This window comes from Heterodontus francisci, chromosome 3, assembly GCF_036365525.1.
Source record: "Heterodontus francisci isolate sHetFra1 chromosome 3, sHetFra1.hap1, whole genome shotgun sequence".
NCBI classification, from domain to species: domain Eukaryota; kingdom Metazoa; phylum Chordata; class Chondrichthyes; order Heterodontiformes; family Heterodontidae; genus Heterodontus; species Heterodontus francisci.
In genome coordinates, this window is record NC_090373.1 from 100,785,123 (window position 1) to 100,806,544 (window position 21,422).

Below are 21,422 nucleotides of genomic sequence, written 5' to 3' on the forward strand. Positions count from 1 at the left end.
TGACTTCCTCAGTCGAGAGTTTGGTGAGCTCCGTGGTGAGTCTGGTTGAGCACTTGAGCCATATGCGATCTGACCTGCACTCCATCACTGTCGCCGTTAGCACTATGCAGTAAAGTCTAAGCATGAGGGGCAGGAGGAATCTGGACCTCCCTCCAGGTGCTCCTTCCACTCAGGGAGACAGGCAGGTGCCATCGAGCACACAGGTAGAAGAGAAGCGCACGACAGCTGCCCAAGGGCCTTCCTCTCAGGACACCCCCAGGGTAAGAGGCGTCTCATCGTCCCCGCCCCTGACAATGACCCCTTACCCCAACAGGGGTAATTCCCCAACAGAACCCACGGGGAATACTCGAGCACCATTGCTGCAAATCCCCAGTAGGATGGAGCCATCAAAGCCCCGTTCCTCCAGAGGACGCCTGCCACGGTCATCCACAGCAACAGGGCAGCGCACTGAGCAGACTGCCTCCACCTTAGCTGCTAATGTCAGGGTAGCACCAAGACGTTGTGGGACAAAAAGAAAATTGAGAGAGTTTTGATCATGACGGTGGCACGGGTGCCGTACAAATTGTCACAATTGAAAGATTTATTAATACATTTTTATTTCATACAAACTTTGGTCCACTCTCCGTAATGTTGTGCTTGGTTATAGATGGATACAAAGATGTTTTTTGGAGGCCTGTGGCAGGAATGCAATGATGTTTGCAACGCATCTCAGGAAATTCTAGTGTCCATATCTCATTGGAATTTGAGACTTCACTCTGCAATGATGGCTGTTTTCCTATTGATGATTAATAACTTTTTCCAATACGGTCTTGCCTTACTTTTGTTTTCTCCGGTCATAACAACACTGCTTGCAGTGGTGTGTAGCCGCATTCATCGTAGCTCATAGATGATTTCATATTGCAATCACATGAAAGTGCAGCAACACTTTGTTAAGATTGCAGAGATGAATAAGACCTCATGCAAAAGGGAATTTCTATAGGGAATTGTTATGTTTCTCCTCCCAACATTCCTTGATGATGTGGCTTATTGTTGATTGAAACGCGGATAAATGAGGTTCTCCCTGACGTTCCTTGCATGTCTCTCCATGGCCCTCACATCGATGATGACATCGTTGTCCTCCTCCTCCTTACCCTCTTCATTGTCATCATCATCTGAGGAGGACTGGTGTCCCTCCTGTTCCTCCAGTTGCAGAATGTTGCCATGTCTAATTGCAAGGTTGTGCAAGGCACAGCAGCCAATGATTATTTGTGACAGTCTCTGTGGCGCATACTGAAGAGCCCCTCCAGACCGGTCAAGGCAACAGAATCACATTTTCAGCATGCCAATGATATGTTCAATGATGGCTTTGGTGGATGCGTGAGCAGCATTGCACCTCTCGTCAGCAGTGCTTTGGGGATGACGTACTGGTCTCTCAACCATGTACAAAATAATCATTGTCACCCAGGATCCAGACGTCCACTTCAGCTGGTTCCTCAAAAACTGCTGGCAGCTGAGAGCTCCTCAAAATGTAGGAGTCATGACAGCTCCCTGGGAAACATGCACAAACCTGCATGATTCTCCTCGTGTGGTTGTAAACCAATTGCGCATTTAAACAGTGGAAGCAGGCTAGTCCCAGGGAGCTCTAATGGCCACATGAGTACAGTCAATCCCACCTTGCACTCTAGGGAATCCAGTGATGGTGATGAAGGCTGCAGATCTTGCTGCCTGGCTGTCCTCTTCTACAGGTATGTAGATGAAATCATTGGCACGTCGAAAAAGAGGTCACCTCTTTGATGCACATATGGTTCACAGACTGCGAGATGCCACATTTGTCGCTTGTGGATTCCTGGAAGGAGCCACTGGAGAAAAAATTGAATGCAGCAGTCACCTTGTGGGCAACTGGCATGGGATTCCCACTGAAGCCCAGTGGCTGCAAGTTATGCTGCAGGATCCTACAAATTTCTGCAACCATTTCTCATGACATCCTTAGGCCTCTCTGACATTTGAAGATACTTTGTCCTTGTCCAGAGAATGTGATGACGTGCCAATGCCTGTCTTTGATATGGCTGTTCCTCGATGTTACCATTCAGAGCATCCTCACCTTCCTCCTGCCTGTTGCTGGTGCTCAGGCATCATGAGTTGAGGGGATAGAACCCTCCTTAGTCTCTCTTTTTGATCTTCTTCCCGTGGTACTAGACAATTTGGGTGTATGAGACCCATGTCGCTGTGGCTTTTCTGAACAATAAATAAGCAGAGTTTGGTGATTCAGCAATCTGTTGCTAGCTGCCTTCAAATTGCAGCCAGGTAGAAGACACACCCACTGTCGTTTGCCGCCTCCCACTCTTCTCGCAATGCTTGAGTGTCCATGTGGTTTCCATTATTGTTGGAATAATATTGTTGGAGACCCATGTTGTGTGAAATTCAGGACAAGTCTCACCACTTTCCAACCTCCTCCTGCAACCTTCCAGCTTGAACCCATCACCCTTGACCCACCCAAGGTTACCGTTACCCTTCTCTCTGTTACCATGGAGCCTCCCCCCAATACTGTGTAATCATCAATGTATTCATGCCATCCCTCCCCACTGTTCCTACTCCCGTTACTATCAGCACGCCAACTTTTACCCTTGAACCTCCTCATATTGTTGCTGAGTTCTGTTTCGCTCCATATGAAGCTGTCGAATACCCACCCATTAATCTTGACCTTTCCCCCTACAGAATCCATTTGCTCTCATTGACAGTGACTGTTCCTTCTGCTGGCCAGTACCCTCAATTTTCCCCACAGCCTGCACCCTGAAACTTCTGTGGGATTCTCTCACGGGAGATTTGCACCCCAAAAAGGTGCAGCCATTTACTCTGTTTCTCTGGGTGTTCTGCCAATCTCCCATTGAAGTAATGACAGGAGATTGGGAGAATCTCTTGGAAATTTAGAGCCCTTGTCTATAGGTTAGACTTCTGTAGATGCCATGATTATCATGAATCAGATGATGGCATATCTTCTCAGACATGAATAAGTAGATATGGCAGGGCTAAAATATAGAACCTGGGACAAAATTCTCAGTGGGCACCAGATTGCTGAGGCACAAGTGAAGCTGCCTTTTTGTTCCCTCTACCAGATTTCTTCTTTCTTCTCCAGTTATGACAGTCATTGGTAAGCCCCAGTACAATATCTGAGCAGTCTGGATAGAGTTGAGGTTGGCAGTTTTGTAGAAACAATACTGTGGATAGAGGAATGTGCAAAAGGATATTGCAAAAATAGTGCTAAACAGCAGGAAAAAAATGACTGCACATTTAATAACGGAGAAAGATAAATGTCACTAATAGCAGCAGAAAGCAGCATTCTAAAAACCACTTAATCCTGACTTTAAGTTAATCATGTGAAGTTTCAAGTGCCCATTATAACTGGTGCACAGTGCACCTAGTGTTAAATGATGATAAAACATCAGGAATTCATTGTATTACGTATTTAAAGCAATTTACATTAATATCAGTACTATAATGACATCTATGTACACAAGTAGCTCACACTCAACTACTCCAATGCTCTTTAGCTAGTTGGCCTCCTAAACTTCATCCTCCATTGATTTCAGTTCATCTAAAACTCTACTGTCTGTATGCTATCCCATGTCAAGTCTTGTTTATCCAACACCTCTGTCCTCACAGACCCATACTGGCTTTCCATCACCCAGTTCCTCAAAATTATGATCCTTGTGTTTAAATCCCTTCATGGCTTCACTTCGCTCTATCTCTGTAAACTCCTCTAGCCCTATAATCCTTATGCAAAACTGTCTGTTCCTCTCGACTCTGGCCTCTTGTGCATCTCCTCTTCCCTTCACCCCACCATTGGCACTCGTACCTTTAGCTGCTTAGGTCCCGTACTCTGGAATTTCTTCCCTAAACCAGTCAGCCTTTTTAACTCTTTCTCCACTTTTAAGGCCCTTCTTAACACTCACATCTTCGACTGAACTTTTGGTCACCCCTCCTAATATCTTCTCCTTCTGGCTCAGCATCCATTTTTTTGTTGGATTATACTTCTTTGAAGCACAGTGGGATGCTTGACCTATGTTAAAGGTGCTCTATAAATGCACATTGCTGTATATGATTCATATTTGGCCTTGACTTAACAGGTGTTTTGACGGCTAACGATCAAAGAGATTGAAGATGGGCAATGCAAAATAAATTAATATTCATTATGATGATAAGGGGCTACTATTGTTACACCTTGGGATGTGCTATTGTACCATTAGATATTAGACAGGATGGACACACCCTTGAACATAAAATGCTCAGATTGCTTATGAAAGTGACCAGAACCATTATGCCTGAGAGGATATCTAAGGCAAGACTGTAAACTTGCAACAATCTGTGTAAAATATCCTTAGAAAGAGAGGAGTGTTTTTACAAGTCTGTGTTTCTGGTAAGTAACATCAACCGTCGGCAGCACATCTTGGAAATTCAAACCACATGCAAACCAGGTGGGCATCTGAATTCTTATATGTTTCCTTCAGTTTTTGATAATTTTTTCATCCTATCACTCTCTGCCCTACAAAATGTAAATTGTTGTTTAATTGCATTTACTATTTATGACATAACAAACAATATTTATAATTTGTTGGTTGCATAAACAGAAGAAAAATGCTGACTTTCACAACTGCTGTAATGCCATCAAAATACATTAAAAACATATATGTTTTGTATAAGCTTTTGGTAAAAGAAGAGTTGATTGCTGGTATGTGTTCTAAAAGGAAAATAATGCTTGCATTGATTAAGTTAGGCGTAACTGAAGATATCACACGATGACTGGAGATAACATGCTATGAAAGAGATTATAGAGATAATTGGGGAAGTGGCAAGAAGAAAGCACAGGTGTCAAAAGTATGGCTCGAGTCAGTCAAAATCACATTGTTAGGCAGATTGATAACAGGAACAGATAAAAGGGAAGAAAAGTACGGATATCGAGATTAGCAAGCTGTGATTAAATTTTAATGGCTTGTCGATTATGAAACAAATATCAAGACTATGTAGCAAGTTTTGATTAAACTGTAACAGCCTACTGATTGCTCAAACTTGAACAATTCACAATCAGGGACTGACTGATGGACTTTTACCGAATAAGGTAAAGGAAATGCTGAGACAGGAGTTGAGAGAAGGATAAAAGGAACAGATCCAAAGAGGTGCGCTGCACAGATTTGAAGAAAGGGAGAGACAAGAGAAGAGGAGTCGTGAGCCATCTGCGCCATTAGCATCAGTGGGAAGCAAGAACCATCTGATCTAGGACATTGATTGCCTTGGTTTGTTAAGTATAACTTCTGTCACTTAATAAATTGTCCTAATATCACTGCATCAAGCATCTCCTTGTCCGAATTTATTGTCTTGTCCCCGAACTCCTGTCAGGGGCGGCCATGGCAGAACTGGAATAAGACAAGGATCGTGTGGTGTTGGTGGTTATGGACCTTGGTTGTGTTTGGCTGGCCACAGCGGTGCAGTGGTTAGCACTGCAGCCTCACAGCTCCAGCGACCCAGGTTCAGTTCTGGGTACTGCCTGTGTGGAGTTTGCAAATTTTCCCTGTGACTGCGTGGGTTTCTGCTGGGTGCTCCAGTTTCCTCCCACAGCCAAAGACTTGCAGGTTGATAGATAAATTGGCTATTGTAAATTGCCCCTAGTATAGGTAGGTAGTAGGAGAATTGAGGGAAGGTGGGGATGTGGTAGAGGATATGGGATTAATGTAGGATTAGTATAAATGGATGGTTGATGGTCAGCACAGACTCGGTGGGCTGAAGGGCCTGTTTCAGTGCTGTATCTATCATCCATCCCATGGAAGGAAAGCCATTGGGTTGAGGGATCAATAGAACCCATCAGTCGGTTAAATGCAAGTGAAAAGATGTCAGAAAAAGATAATAAAGTCATTCAACCTGCAAAAAGTTAGATAAAGTATCAGACAGCGAGGTCCAGATTTTGTTGATGGAATGTCTAACAAAGAGAGAAAGAGTTTCCTTCAACAAAGTAGTTGTGTTTAGTCAAGAAAGAATACAGTAAAAAGTTGAAAGTCAACAAAACAAGGGTCCTACTTGCTTATGGCGCATATCACTGCACTAATAAAAGTGATGATTGGACACAACAAAAACAAACTGAAGCAGAGAGTTTGAAACAATTACAAGAGTTGCAAGCACAGAAAGATCAGGGGATTAAACGATTGGTAAAACAATTCAAATTTAGAAATGGAAAAACGTTACAGCAACAAGCTTTACATGTTTACAGGTTAATTCACTACTGGCTAAATGTCAGCAACAACAGGAGGAATTGAATATTTGTACTAAGGAGAATGTAGAACTTAAACAGGAACTAGAAGACACTCGGGTTGCCCTAAGGGAAGCTGTCAGACAGCCACACAAGGGACTGGATTTTCTTCTCCCACTGAAAGAAATGGCAGCCTGCGCGCCGCCATGATCTTCCTTGTGGCAGTCCAGGATAACGAACCGGTCAGGCCACCCCTTCCCAATCACGTGAAGGGGGTGGGCTCTCCAACGCCAGCAATGGCATCAGCTGCCTGTGCGCAGGCGCTGGCGCTCTTATTAAAGGACAGCCAGCCCTGCTGGGTCATTTAAATTTTAAAAAGGCCAGCCCCCCCCCCCCACCAATGTACCACTGGTAAATCTATCATCTCATACCCCACCCCCCCATAACAATTACATTCAATATTGACCCATACCCCCGCCCAAAAACACTTACCTTCCCACCCCCCACCCACCCAAACTAATCAAAGTGCAGAGATCTCTCCTTCCCACCCTCCCCTACACTACTAGTTTGCATTAGAGCCCATTATCCACCACTCCCCTCCTCCACTGCACTAAAAATCATGTTCCCCTCTTCCCGATCATGGTGACACCTGCTTTCCCTGGACAGGAAAGTGAAGGCACAAGTGCCAGCTGCCACTCGGAAGATCACAGCCCGAAGGTAAGATTGCTGTTGATTTTATTTAAATGTATTCATTTCATTAATTTAAATATGTTAATCCAGGTCCTGTCGCTCAGCAGTGGGGGGGGGGGGGGGGGGGGCGCCACAGAGCCTCACTGCTGCTGGGAAGATTGGGCACAGTACTACTGGCGTCAGGCTCCGTGGTGGGCCGCTGCTGGAACCATCTTCTGGCCCCACCCACCCCGCCATGGAGCCCGACATCAGGAGCTCAGTAAAATCCCGGCCAAGGAGGCTGACCACTCCCAATGCCAACTTAAAATCTGGGATTTATAGGGAGATTAGGGAAACAACGAGCCTTCATCACCCCTGGTGACAATGGCAGGCAAAGTGGGAGGCGAACCAAAACAAGAAATGCTGGATTCACTCAGCAGGTCTGGCAGCATCTGTGGAAAGAGAAGCAGAGTTAACGTTTCGGGTCAGTGACCCTTCTTCGGAACCCAAAGTGGGAGGCGATATTTTTTTTCAACTAGTTTAGTTAGCATATCTTGAAAGACTAGTTTGAAACAGAAATATGTACTTGCCTTCAATTCTTGAGATACATTTTCATATCTATAAAGCACCTTATAAGGAGGAGGTAGGGGTCCAGAGAGATTCAGCCTTGTAATCAGTTGATTAAAGTGCTCGAGGTCACTCAGCAGAAGTCCAGTGCATTCGTCATCACAAGCTGGTGTAAGATTTATTCAACATCAATATAAAACTAGTTAGACCACAAGTAAACAATAATAAATAAATAAATATGTAGTAGAATTTCAGTATAAAAGTTAAATGCAATCTGTCTTTAACACATTGAAATGTTTCCACAGCAAATGTTTACAACATTTCAAGGAACGATATGATTGCAATAAAGTCTCACTGATAATATAGATTTCATCCTTGAAAATATTTTAAAGCATTCGGCTAGAAATTACTGTTGGTCATTGTAGCCACTGAAGACAATGCTATATGACATATCTCAAACTACTATGTTAATCTAGGTATTAACTCATTTGGTTACTTTATTGTATATATATCAATGTAGTGTGTTACAATAGTGCACATGACAATGAAATACAAGAATATTAAGTGTTTATAAATGAACTTTGCTGACTAAATGTCCTACCCTTTCCACATTTTATGCAACATAACAATATAATGCTTCATTCGCATCCATTAAAAGACCATTTTCAATTCTTTATCCACTGAAATATGAACATTATCAGTCCTGCAGATGTGTGTGGATTAAAGCAATATGAAAATTTTTTCATAAAACTGAACAATTAAAGGTTAAGATACAGAAATTTTAGCACACCTTGTTGGCATTAAATTTAAATTAATTCCAACTTTTCTGCAAACTAATCTTTTCTTCTTGCTTTGTCCCCATACCCTTTAATTTTCTTGTAATTAGTAGTAAACACTACGGGCTGGATTTTGTTCTCTCCAGGCGTCGGGTTCCTTGGTGGGGGAGGGGGGGTGCGGGGGTCCTCCAGGAGAGGGCCGCCACGTACCCCAACGATGGGAGGATGCGGTCTGATATTACCGGAGGCGGCAAAGCCTCATGGCAGCCCCCCCACCGCTTGGCAACGGGACCCAATTTGAATATTTAAACAAATTAAAATGAATTAAATAATGAACCTCATGTCCCTGATGTCCCGCTGCGATCTTCGGCCTAGTGACGGCCATTCCCAAACCTTCGGTTCCCCGTCCGGGGAAATGAGGCGCCACACTGGTGGGGAGGGGAAGGAGGAAAGTTTATCAGTGCAGGAGCGGTGTGGGGGGCGGGGGGGAGGGGAGGGGGGGTGGGTGGAAACAGGGTCAAATTAACGTCGTGGGTGCAGAGGATGGTGGAAAGGGTTGTAGTTGAAAGTTTGGGGGGTGGAGGAGAAGGTCAGATGGTAAAGGTAAGTGTTTTTAGAGGGAAAGGGCAAATAATTAAGTTAATTGTTATTGGGGGGCTGGGAGAGGATCAAAATAAATGTATTTTTTTAAATTCACTTTAGCTTTAAATATTTAAATTAGCCGATAGGGCTGACAGCCCTTTAAAAATGGCGTCATTGCCTGCGCACAGGCAGCCAATACCATTGCTGGGGACAGACAGCCTGCCCCTTCCACACAATCGGAAGATTCAGCAGCTCCACGACATGTGGCCTGCATGGCTGGGCCACCGTTTTTTTTGGCACCAGGCACATAAAATTCAGCCCTACTTGTGCCATTTTACATTCTAATAACTCTTTGTATGAAAATATTTCTTTTAATCTCCCTATTTAGTGTTTACAAAAACAGAAGAACATAAGAAATAGGAGCAGGAGTAGGCCATTCAGCCCCTCAAGCCTGTCCCACCATTCAATAAGATTATGGCTGATCTGTCGCAGGCCTCAACTCCTTTCTCGGGCCTGCTCCGCATAATCCTCGACTCCCCGAGATTTCAAAAATCTATCTATCTCCTCCTTAAATATATTTAGTGACCTAGCCTCCACAACTCTCCGAGGCAGAGAATTCCAGAGATTCACCACCCTCTGAGAGAAGAAATTCCTTCGCATCTCAGTTTTAAATGGGTGTCCACTTATTCTGTAACTATGTCCCCTAGTTCGAGATTCCCTCACCAGTGGAAACATATTCTCAACATCTACCCTGTCAAGCCCCCTTAGAATCTTATATGTTTCAATAAGATCACCTCCCATTCTTCTAAACTCCAATGAATAAAGGCCTAACCTGTTTAGCCGTTCTTAATAAGACAACCCATTCATCGCAGGAATCAGCCTAGTGAACCTTTTCTGAACTGCCTATCCTTCTTTAAATAAGGGGACCTAAACTGTACACAGTACTCCAGCTATGGCCTCACCAACATCCTGTACAGTTGTAACAAGACTTCCCTATTCTTAAACTCTAACCCCCTAGCAATAAAGGCCAATAAAAGCCAATAGCCTGAGATCATAACCTCTTGTCTTTGATTTATCTCTCAAAATGCATTAACTCGCATACATTCTGCATTAAACTACATCTTCCACTTATCTGCCCATTCGCCTATTTCTGTTGTGCCCTTTGAAATCTCATGGATTCCTCCTGGCAATTTGTTTGTTACTCCTCCCAATGGGTCTCTCTCCTTGTCTTTTTCCCTGCATCGTTCTGCCTCCCTTGGTTACCTGTTGCTCTGCTTCTCTTCCTCTCAACTTGTAGTGTGACTACCCTTAGACAATGTATTCTGGGAACCTTTCCTCCTCCCAAATACATATGAGAACATTCCCATAATTACAAACTTTCTTAATCAAAATCATGCGGCGCAGTGGTTAGCACCGCAGCCTCACAGCTCCAGCGACCCGGGTTCAATTCTGGGTACTGCCTGTGCGGAGTTTGCAAGTTCTCCCTGTGTCTGCGTGGGTTTTCTCCGGGTGCTCCGGTTTCCTCCCACAAGCCAAAAGACTTGCAGGTTGGTAGGTAAATTGGCCATTATAAATTGCCCCTAGTATAGGTAGGTGGTAGGGATATATAGGGACAGGTGGGGATGTGGTAGGAACATGGGATTAGTGTAGGATTAGTATAAATGGGTGGTTGATGGTCGACACAGACTCGGTGGGCTGAAGGGCCTATTTCAGTGCTGTATCTCTAAACTAAACATGCTGATTTTACAAAAAAATGTTATTTTAGATAAACTGAATACCAAATGTCTCTTGATATAAACAACCTAGAAATAATTGCTGTTATAGTGAGAACTTTAGTACTTTCCAAGGCTAGCAACTGACATTTGTTAGTGTGAAAATATGAAACTTAAATCTTCCGTTAAAACACAAAAGACATTTCAAAACCAATCAAAAGCCACAATTTCAGACACATAGCCCAAATCAAAGGCCTCAATTCATGCACATATTTCTAAGTTGTGTAACCTCTCTCTTCTACCTCATCCCATTTTATCAAAATAATTGAATTTCAGTTAAGCAATTTGTTGGGAAATGTTATAATGTAAACTCGCGATCCCAGAATTCCAGTCTGATTCATAAAATCGTCATTATGGCAATATAGCTCTATGTCCAACCCTTGCTGCCTTTGAAAAATGGCTTCCTTCTGGAGGTGCAGGATCAGTAAATTTATTTTTATATCTACATGGTAAAATATATTCAGGAAATTTAATTTTGTCACTTAGTTTGTAAACATAACGTGCTCATACCATCAGCAATTTTCTTACAAAGATAATTACGAATAAGCCACTGAAAGCATAAGTCAGACCATTATTTCAAGCATTGGCAAGTTTTTCTTATGTTTTACTATGTAGAGATCATGAGTGGGACTGAGAATTGATTATTCAATTGGTTACATGGTTAAAATCTTGTTCAAATAGGTAATTAGCTCACCATGTAGAAATCAGTATGCCTGCCATAATAATAAAATCTAGATCTGCTTGAGGTGGTAGGTTCTTGAAATAATCATGATTTCTGTACGAAGTCTGTCATTAACTTTGAAAGTAAAGGACACATTCACAGAAAGAGGTACCGATATTTATACTGAAATGATGATAGGCTAGAAGTTATGGCAATGTTAGTGGATGAACAATTAACATGTTCCTCTTTCTGCTATTTTAACAGACATCAACCACAGATTAAAAGTGCGTCCTTTTTAAGGAAATGTGTTATTCATAAGTCTTTCCATTAATCCAAAGGGAAGTTAACTACAAGCTACAACCTCTGTTAAAATAATAGATAGAGTAATGCTTACCAATGTGTTAATCATTTATCAACTATTATTGAAAACAATAACTTCCAATTTCATGGCTTCAAGGCTCATCATGACCACTAAGCTTTACAGCCGGTTTCATTTTAAGCCTTTCTAGTACTATCTGGAGAGGCCTCAACTTTCACCTAGATTTCTCAAGGGGAAAAAAACTTACTATGATTTAAAAAGAAATTGCCTACCTCACAATTGACTAACTCAGCTTCACAACTACCTAGAAAATGAAATCTTACTTAACTCCTTAGAATGTAATTTATGAGTAATAGCAATGATGGCAACAGGAAAATCAAGTCCAATGTAAATAATTTCATCAGCTTCCGTATTAAACCATAAAAGACTGAGATTAGTGGTCATTTGTATAGAATTCTGAAAATTCAGTTACCTTTATTTGTTATACAGAATATAAATGAAGGGCTTCTAAGAGCTGACACTATCCTTTCGTACTGAAGGCTTATGAATCTGCTACCATTTCCATTTCTGGTAAAACTATAGATACTTCAATCTTTAGCCTGATGAAAACCAGATTTGAATACAGTGTAGAAATCCATGAGGAAACCAGCTAAGATTTAAAGCCATGCAATCTTCTCAGTATAGAATTGCACTAGATAAACAAAACTATAATGGTAGGCTTGAAAGATTGTTGCAAATCTTAAAAAACAGATTTCTGGATACAAGAAGTTTCTTATTTGTAAATATATCAGCATTAAATTCAACATCTTAATTTGGTTATCAAAGGATGCAAATTTGCCACACTTAAAATTACTGGACTATCCCAAAGCCTGAAGTATTGAGAATCTGTGAAGGAACCTATAGCTGCACTTTGCTGTGAATGGTTTCAACAGCATCAGTATTAAACCATAAAAGATGGAGCTTGGAGGCCATTTGGATAGCACTCTGCAAAATCAGCTACCTGTATTTGTTGCAAGCCTTCCTAAAATGCCAAGTCAATAACTGTATGGTTTAAGAAGTCCAGCCATCTGAATCTGTCACGTTGGAAAAAATGTACATGGAGACAAGGCAGCACACATGATTTTAATAATATTTGATGTTAGGATACGTACAAATGCATTCAGTGCCCTCACGAACATGCCACTCCATGCATCTATCACAGGTCCAGCCCTTCATTCCAGGTTTGCAATTACACTGACCAGTGGCTTTGTCACATGGTACAGGTAATGAACCAATAGGATCACACTCACATTGTACACAAGAGCTTCCTTCAATTCTAGGATTACCATAGTAACCAGGTGCACACCTAAAAATGACAAAATCAGTATTTGAAAACAGTATTTTTAAATGCACTGGTGAACATAAACTGTAAACCTAGACATTCTGGGAGAGGACTTTTAGGATTGGATCTTGGAATTTAACCTCACATGATGGATATGTTTCTGATCCAGTCCCATATCCTGGGATCAGAGGTATTTACTTATAGCACACGGCTACCCCACCATAGTGCTGATACATGCCTGCTCACGTACCTGCGGATCCACACGCAGCATAAGTGTGCCTGCATTCCCAGCCCAACAAGTTCAAAAAATGTTTCAGTGTTGCTGTTCTTATTGGGTCAGTTTCTCCAAAACAAATGAACGCTGTGACTGAATGATTTCAGGAAACCAGCCTGTTAAATTGTAAATCCCCAAGGTCCTTAAGGAACACTAGATTAAAGAGATGCACTCACTCCAACATTGCTAGGTGCACACAATGGAAAATAGGTTGTATGACATAAGACCCCAATTTTTTATGGCATCATACTGTGCTCACTGAATTCCCAACTGCTCTTGCCCAAACTATGCAACCCTTTTGCCTTCAGGCTCCCATAATTTCAGGGCCACCATATATATTGATTTTTTTTAAAGGTTTTTAAGCATTACAATGTTTAACAAAATATGTGTACACCTTGAAATTATTTACTGTACTATAATTATTTAACTATTTTGCTAATTAACCCTTGAATTATTATACTGCATGCAGATGAACAAAATGACACTTTACCTGTCACAGTATTGCCCCTCATATCCTACTTGACATGCGTCACAGCGATAAGCATTAAGTCCTTCTATGACACAGGTTGGACTAAAGCTAAAAATAATTAAATACAAATGTTCAACTCCAGCTAAATGGCGAACAAATTAATCTAAAGATATTGTGCTCTCAATTTCAATAATGGCAATAACAACAAATAAATGTCAGACCACAGACATATCAACATAATGCTTAATGCAAGAGCATGGATTTCCTTGGAGGGCTGGCTGAACTATGAAATTATTTCATCACACTGCAGGAAGAATCTTACCTCTGTGGTAGCACATCTAAATCGCAGCAAGGGTCAACATTCAACTCATCCAGAAAACAAGTGATCAGATAAGCGGCATGCCAGACTGACACATTGAAAAGTCTGAAGTGACACTGCCACCAGGACTGTCTCAACAGTTTTGTTAAATTCTTGGTCCTCAGTGAAACATTGAATAGCTTTAACCACAGATAACTGGAAAATTAAAGCACCATAATGGAAAAGCAAAAAAGATATAATAGAATTTCCTAACCTATGCTCCTAAGGAATGCCCATTTGCCCAAAAACAAAATTCAGGAAAAAAGGAAACATGTGTTTCTTGAGTTTGGGGTTGGGGTTGGGGTCGGGGGTGGGTGGTGGGCAGAGGGGTAAGGGAAGGGGTGGTGGCAAAGCTAGGCCTGCACAACTCCATCATTAAAATGCAGATGAGGTGGGAGTGTTCCTGACTTTCTGCCTCATTTTCTTTGTGATAATCAGTGAATCATTGTTCAACAAATCTCAAGTAAAGGATCGCCTGGTGGCTCAGTTAGTTAAGCCTATGATTAACTCAGCCATAAAAGGTAAGCAGATCCTAGGTTCATTCTCTGGTCAATGCTGGGTGACCTGATTTCAGCTCGGGCTACTGGAGAGGCACTACAAACAAGTGAGCTTATTACCCATGGGTCAAGGAGTGAAAATTGGCCAGGTTGTGGTTGCCAATTGTTATTTAGCATTTACTGCTGCAATTGAACAAGTGAACTTTGGTGAGGACCAATCAAACTCAGCCACAGTACCCCTTGTGACTGAACAGCCTGTTATCTAGGAAGTAATGTGAAGACAGGTCATTTCGGAGAGGTACTGGAGAGTGACCAACTAGAGTGAAATGCATGGCAGCAAAACATCAGCACCTTGAGGAGAGGTATAGAGGGGAGAAAATGGGGGAAAAAATTATTGACATGCAAAATGTGAAGTTTTGCATAAGAAAAAGATTTTCTAAAAGTGATAAGAATAGCTTCTGAAGGTCACAGAATAACTTGGATAAGTTCCTATATTTTATGTTCATAATTCGATAGATTCTTAAAAATTATTAAATTAAGTATTTGCATGGACTGGAGATGAGCAGAACACCCCCCACCCACCCCCAAAGGAATGGTGTAAATTTCTAAACATGGCTGCTTGTCTGGGTGTTCTGATCTCCTGAAATTACGGCAAATGGTCATGAGAACCCTATGAACATTCATGTCCACTTTGTTTAGCATATGTTGCCATTGGCATCTGAAATGCTGCAATGCCAGAATCTTACTTGTTGCTGGAAATTTGAAGAGGACAAGCACAAGGACGGCAGTCATTTGGAGATCCTCTTACTATCCCATAGTACCCAGGAGCACACACTTCACAATGCCCACCAGCTGTGTTGTCACGACAATTCTGGGGGAAAAGAATCCTGTTTAGTAAAAATTTCTGTCTTCATTATAAACTGCCTCAGTTGTTACTTATAAATCCAAGCACGTTAAGTCAGGAAATGTTCACACATCATTGTCAATCAACAAGGCAATACTTGGGAAAGCAAATTATTCTGACACTTTGAACAAATATGTCCAAGCAGTTCACAGGAAAATTCTATGAAGATATATGAGAAAGTTCCTTTTATTCTGAGATGGAAAAAATCCTGAATTGCTCAGAGCAGCCAAAATCAAGGCTGTATTATTAGCTCAGCACACAACAATGTTCCCGTCCATAATCACATTAGCTAAACAATGACTTATTGCTTTGAAGAGAAGGACTGTCAGCAGCCAAGTACTCAAAATCTGGTTTACTAACTTCAAAAGTTACACCAACAAAGACAGAGTGAATTTTTGAAAAATGACTGTTTTGAAATCAAAGTTATGTGGTCTTTCATTTGAGCGCTACTGCAGAAACAGCTGAGCTCTAAGAACAGTCATTCTTCTTTCTGGAAAAAAAACTATTTCCATTGTTGAAAAATTGCTTTTTATATAAAGATTGTTGGTTAGAAAAAATATAATTTCTCTGTTGGCAGTGTGTCAATAACCTCTTCCCACACAAATATTATTCGATATAGTCCAGGTTTTGCTGGAGTGTGCCCTGATAGATGCGTTTGTGCACATGTAAGTTTTAAATCTTTTTGCCAATGAAGTTGCTGGAATTGCCAGCTGTTTAATGGCAAAGTGAGGGCAACAGGGCATCTGGGACTTTGGTAAACAATGGGACAAACAGTGTAACTCCTTAAACAAGATTAAAGGATTGAGAAATAAACAAGAAGGAAAGTGAATTAGAGTGGATGAATTCAAGGTCACATCAGGTACCACAGAGTTTGATTAGCAGCCATTATCAAGTGAAAAGTCTTTAGCCACCATACCCACAAACTCAAACATTTTATCTAAACCTTTTCAGCTTGCTATCTTTTTTTTCAGCTTCATAACTCTCTTCAAAATTTACAACTTTGTCCATGTTTTTGGTCACTTCTACTCTATTTCCTGCTCATTCTTCACTGATTCCCTTAGTAAAATGCCTTGAGATGTTTAATTTCATGAAATGTGTTGTGTGAATAAATGTTTTGTACTTTTATTCTCCATTTAGGTTTTCTCCAGACCTTACATCATTTACAAGCTGAGAGCTCGCCATAAATAATATATGGAGCATCATATGATTTTGAAGTAACTTGGCTCCTACTTTATTTTTGCCCTTCCCTCACCTCTTACATAGGATCTCTATACTGTTGATTGAATGACTTACAATTCTTTTTTTTTAATTAGTTTCGTGGGTTGTGGGTGTTGTTGGCAAGGCCAGCATTTGTTGCCCATCCCAAATTGCCCTTGAGAAGGTGGTGGTGATCTGCCTTCTTGAACTGCTGCAACCATCTTCCTTTGTGCTACAGATGACTATCAACATTCAAAGAAAAGGAACTTTATAAGCGGCAAAGAAATGGGAACTGAATTTGTTCAGGAGATATGGGTGATTCTGGATAGACTTGCTGAATTATCTTACCCTAGGTGCTATGAGAAGGCAGTTTCTTTGTGAACTGCTGCAGCCCTTACAGGGACAGTACTTCCATAATGATGTGAGCTAAGGAATTGCAAGATTTTGCATCAATGACAGTGAAAGAACGACAATATATGTCCAAGTCAGGAAGGTGTGTGATTTTGAAGTGAACTCGGGGAGATGACGTTCCCATTATATTGCAGCTCTTGTCCTTCTCAGTGGGAGAGATCACAGGATGCGGAGCTGCTGTCAAACAAAATTTGGTCAGTTGCTGCAGTGCATCATATCGACAATACGTACTGCAGCAACAGTGCACCACCTGCGATTGAAAATAACATAAGAAATAGAAGCAGGAGTAGGTCATTCAGCACCTCAGGCCTGCTTCGCCATTCATTAAGATCATCGTGGATTTGAGTGTGACATGAACTCCACGTTCCTGCCTGCCCCCCATAATCCTCGACTCCCTTGTAAATCAAAAATCTGTCTAACTTAGCCTTGAATATATTCAATAACCCAGCCTCCACTGTTCTCTGGGGAACAGAATTCGAAATATTAATGACCCTCTGAAAGAAGAAATTCCTCCTCATCTCCATCTTAAAAGGGAGACCCATTATTTTGAAACTGTGCCCCCTAGTTCTAGATTCCCCTATGAGGAGAAACATCCTGTCAGCATCTACCCTGTCAAGCCCCCTCAGAATCTTATATGCTTCAATAAGATCACTTCTCATTCTTCTAAACTCCAATCAGTATAGGCCCAACCTCCTCAACCTTTCCTCAAAACACAACCCCTTCATCCCAGGAATCAGCTCAGTGAACCATCTGTGAACTGCTTCCAATGCAAGTATATCCCTCCATAACTAAGGAAACCAAAACTGTACACAGCACTCTAGGTGCAGTCTCACCAATGCTCTGTGCAGCTGTAGCAAGACTTCCCTACTTTTATACTTCATCCTCCATGTAATAAATGTCAACATTCCATTTGCCTTCCTTTGTGGGTGGCACAGTGGCGCAGTAGTTAGCACCGCAGCCTCATAGCTCCAGCGACCTGGGTTCGATTCTGGGTACTGCCTGTGCAGAGTTTGCAAGTTCTCCCTGTGACCGTGTGGGTTTCCGCCGGGTGCCCTGGTTTCCTCCCACAGCCAAAGACTTGCATATTGATAGGTAAATTGGCCATTGCAAATTGCCCCTAGTGTAGGTCGGTGGTAGGAGAATTGTGGGGATGTGGTAGAGAATATGGGATTAATGTAGGATTAGTAGAAAATGGGTGGTTGATGGTCAGCACAGACTCGGGCGGCCAAAGGGCCTGTTTCAGTGCTGTATCTCTAAATAAATAATTACTTACTATATCTGCTTGCTAACTGGTTGTGATTCATGTACAAGCACACCCAGATCCCTCTGTACCCCAGCATTCTGCAGTCTCTCTCCATGTAAATAATATTTTGCTTTTCTATTCTCCCTGCTAAAGTGGACAACCTCACATTTTCCCACATAAGACTACATCTGCCAAATTTTTGCCCACTCACTTAATCTATCTATATCTCTGCAGACACTTTGTGTCCTCTTCCCAACTTGCTTTCCTACCTATCTTTGTATTGTTCTCATATTTGGCTACAATACACTCAGTTCCTTCATCGAGGTTATTAATATAGATCGTAAATTGTTGAAGTCCCAGTACAGATCCATGTGACACTCCATTGGTTACAGTTTGCCAAACTGAAAATGCCGACTCTCTGTTTCCTGTCAGTTAGCCAATTCTCTATGCATGCTAATATATTCCCCCAAAACCATGAGCTCATTTTGTGTAGTAACCTTGTCGGAGATGGTTGCGACCTGGCACTTCTGTGACATGAAGAGTACTACTTGTGCTAAATCCAGTACGATTTTAAAAACAACTTGAGTAGTATAAAAATAGGGCTCTTTCACTTTTGAGCTCTGATTTTGAAAAAAGAAGCACAAAATCTGGTGTTGCATCTCGAATAATGTAGGCTGTTTGCCTATATTACAACAGTGACAATGTACGTTAAAAAAAACTCCTTGCTAGAAATTAACTTCTTTAGCTATTTTGATAAAATAATAAGAGATTATTCAATACCTGACATATGGAGGTCTTACGGTCACAGATGTCACTATGGCTATTGCACTGACATTGTACACAGCTCCACACCACTGGTCTGGGCTCCCTGATTGTTGATCTCAATGGTGCTCTGTAATAACCTAGGATGCAATCCTGAAATATAAGAAAAACAGAAGTGACTTGTTAGTTTTTATCACTTTTATGGTTAGTTCTCTCTTTTCATCTTTTCTCTCTTTTGTTTCTCTTCCAATTTTTTGATGGACATTGTGCTTACTATGGTAAGAGATATCAGTGCTGGGAAACTGAACAATTTTCTACCTTTGATACCTAGTATCAGCAAGTAACACTTACAGCAAGGAGTAGCATAAGCTGATGCAAAGTAAAATTCTTTCAAACCTTGCCTACATTCTATCTACTGTACCACTGCAATCTTTCCATTGGCCATTTCAGTTATGCATATGGAACTGGATTTTCCTCCATTCTCCCAGCCAAAATTGGATGGAAAATGGAACAAAACTGGACGGTAATGCCGAGACCTGCATTCCTAGCTCAGCCTCAATTTCCACTCTCCCAATGCAAACCTTGTGGCTAGGCTACTGGCCACTCCTGGCCTTCCCACGATATGGAAATGCTGGGCAGGTAAGCAGGCACTGGGTTCCCAGCTGATTTTCTCCTTACCACCTCCAAATCTGCTAACTTCAGGAATACCAGGAGAAAGATGGCAATATGCCCTAGGGCAGTGACAGCAAAGCCCTAAGCATTGAGGGAAAGGGCTTAGAAATGGACTCCTTTCTCTGCATCGGGCAGCACAGTGGCGCAATGGTTAGCACCGCAGCCTCACAGCTCCAGCGACCCAGGTTCAATTCTGGGTACTGCCTGTGTGGAGTTTGCAAGTTCTCCCTGTGTCTGTGTGGGTTTCCTCCGGGTGCTCTGGTTTCCTCCCACAGCCAAAAGACTTGCAGGTTGATAGGTAAATTGGCCATTATAAATTGCCCCTAGTATAGGTAGGTGGTAGGGGAATATAGGAACAGGTGAGGATGTGGTAGGAATATAGGATTAGTATAAAGGGGTGGTTAATGGTCGGCACAGACTCGGTGGGCCGAAGGGCCTGTTTCAGTGCTATATATCAAAATCAAATCAAATCATGGCCAAATGTACTCTTTTTTTTTCAACCTTGATCTTAGTTGAGGCCTGAGGGAATCATTGCTGTAGTTCTCAAGACAGTTTTGGCCCCTTTAAATGTGCAGCCACTTCAACTGGTGCTGCAGTGGCAGTCTGCTGTAGCACCAGCATAATTTCTCCGTCTTGGTGGGCAGAATCCTGTTGGGAACATACCATACCTCCCAAATGAGCCCCAATCCATCATAATGGTCTGATGTGAAGGCAGGATCATTGCTACAGGTACAACTCTACCCCAATGGTACCCCACTGAGAATAGGATCCTGCCCATAGTCTCGCTCAGATTATTAAGTTAGCACTGATTATGCAGGACAGACCCACACTCTTACTTACTGGATTAAGGCTAGTCAAGCTTATTTTACCGTACAAGGAGACAATGATTATATCAGTCTAGGATGAATTGGGGCTCATTTGGGAGGTATGGTATGTTCCCAACAGAATTCTGAATTGGGGCAGCACAGTGGCGCAGTGGTTAGCACCGCAGCCTCACAGCTCCAGTGACCTGGGTTCGATTCTGGGTACCACCTGTGTGGACTTTGCAAGTTCTCCCTGTGACTGCATGGGTTTTTGCCGGGTGCTCCGGTTTCCTCCCACAGCCAAAGACTTGTAGGTTGATAGGTAAATTGGCCATTATAAATTGCCCCTAATATAGGTAGGTGGTAAGGGAATTGAGAGAAGGTGGGGATGTGAGAGGGTAATGGGATTAATGTAGGATTAGTATAAATGGGTAATTGATAGTTGGCACAGACTCGGTTCCATGGCTACACAACAGATCCTTCTTCTTTCATATGCATTTTCGGCTGGGGATTTCCTTGGAGCTGCTTCTACGTCGTTGACATAATCTTGCCGGAAGTGCATTGGAAACATCCTTTATGAGGTAAAATTATAGTGGTGAAAGAGCAGCTCCAAGAAAATGCCTGGCCTTTGTCTTTTTGCTTTCTGCATCACAACGCCTTCTGTTATAATTCCATTCCATATTGGAAAAGAGAAACAAACATTTCTAAACTCTCTATCAGACTTGTTAGATTTTTCATGCCAGTGGCGAGAGGTATCTGTTCTGTTTTCCCTCTGATGCTTATTGCTTAATTAGTTCCTGGAATTGGAATTAGGATAACATAAAAATAGTAAAACATAAATTAAGGAGTTTTGTGACTTGGAAAAAGTCAAGTCCAGAGTTGAAAATGAAGTAACTTCTGCATTTGATAGTTGATCAGTGTAAATGTGTACGTGGCTTCACTATTGACAAA

At 41.9% G+C, this 21,422-nt stretch overlaps 1 protein-coding gene across 2 annotated transcripts in view; it reads right to left on the bottom strand.

Moving 5' to 3' along the window:
• The window catches only part of lama2 (laminin, alpha 2), a 527,518-nt gene that overhangs the window by 117,105 nt on the left and 388,991 nt on the right, over positions 1 to 21,422 (bottom strand). For both annotated transcript variants that reach the window (XM_068025161.1, XM_068025160.1), the window contains exons 29-33: positions 19,015 to 19,149; positions 15,226 to 15,350; positions 13,646 to 13,732; positions 12,712 to 12,905; positions 7,474 to 7,616 (exon numbers count right to left, since the gene is read on the bottom strand). In XM_068025161.1, the coding sequence (XP_067881262.1) occupies positions 7,474 to 7,616; positions 12,712 to 12,905; positions 13,646 to 13,732; positions 15,226 to 15,350; positions 19,015 to 19,149 (684 nt within the window). The remainder of the gene's footprint in view (positions 1 to 7,473; positions 7,617 to 12,711; positions 12,906 to 13,645; positions 13,733 to 15,225; positions 15,351 to 19,014; positions 19,150 to 21,422) is intronic.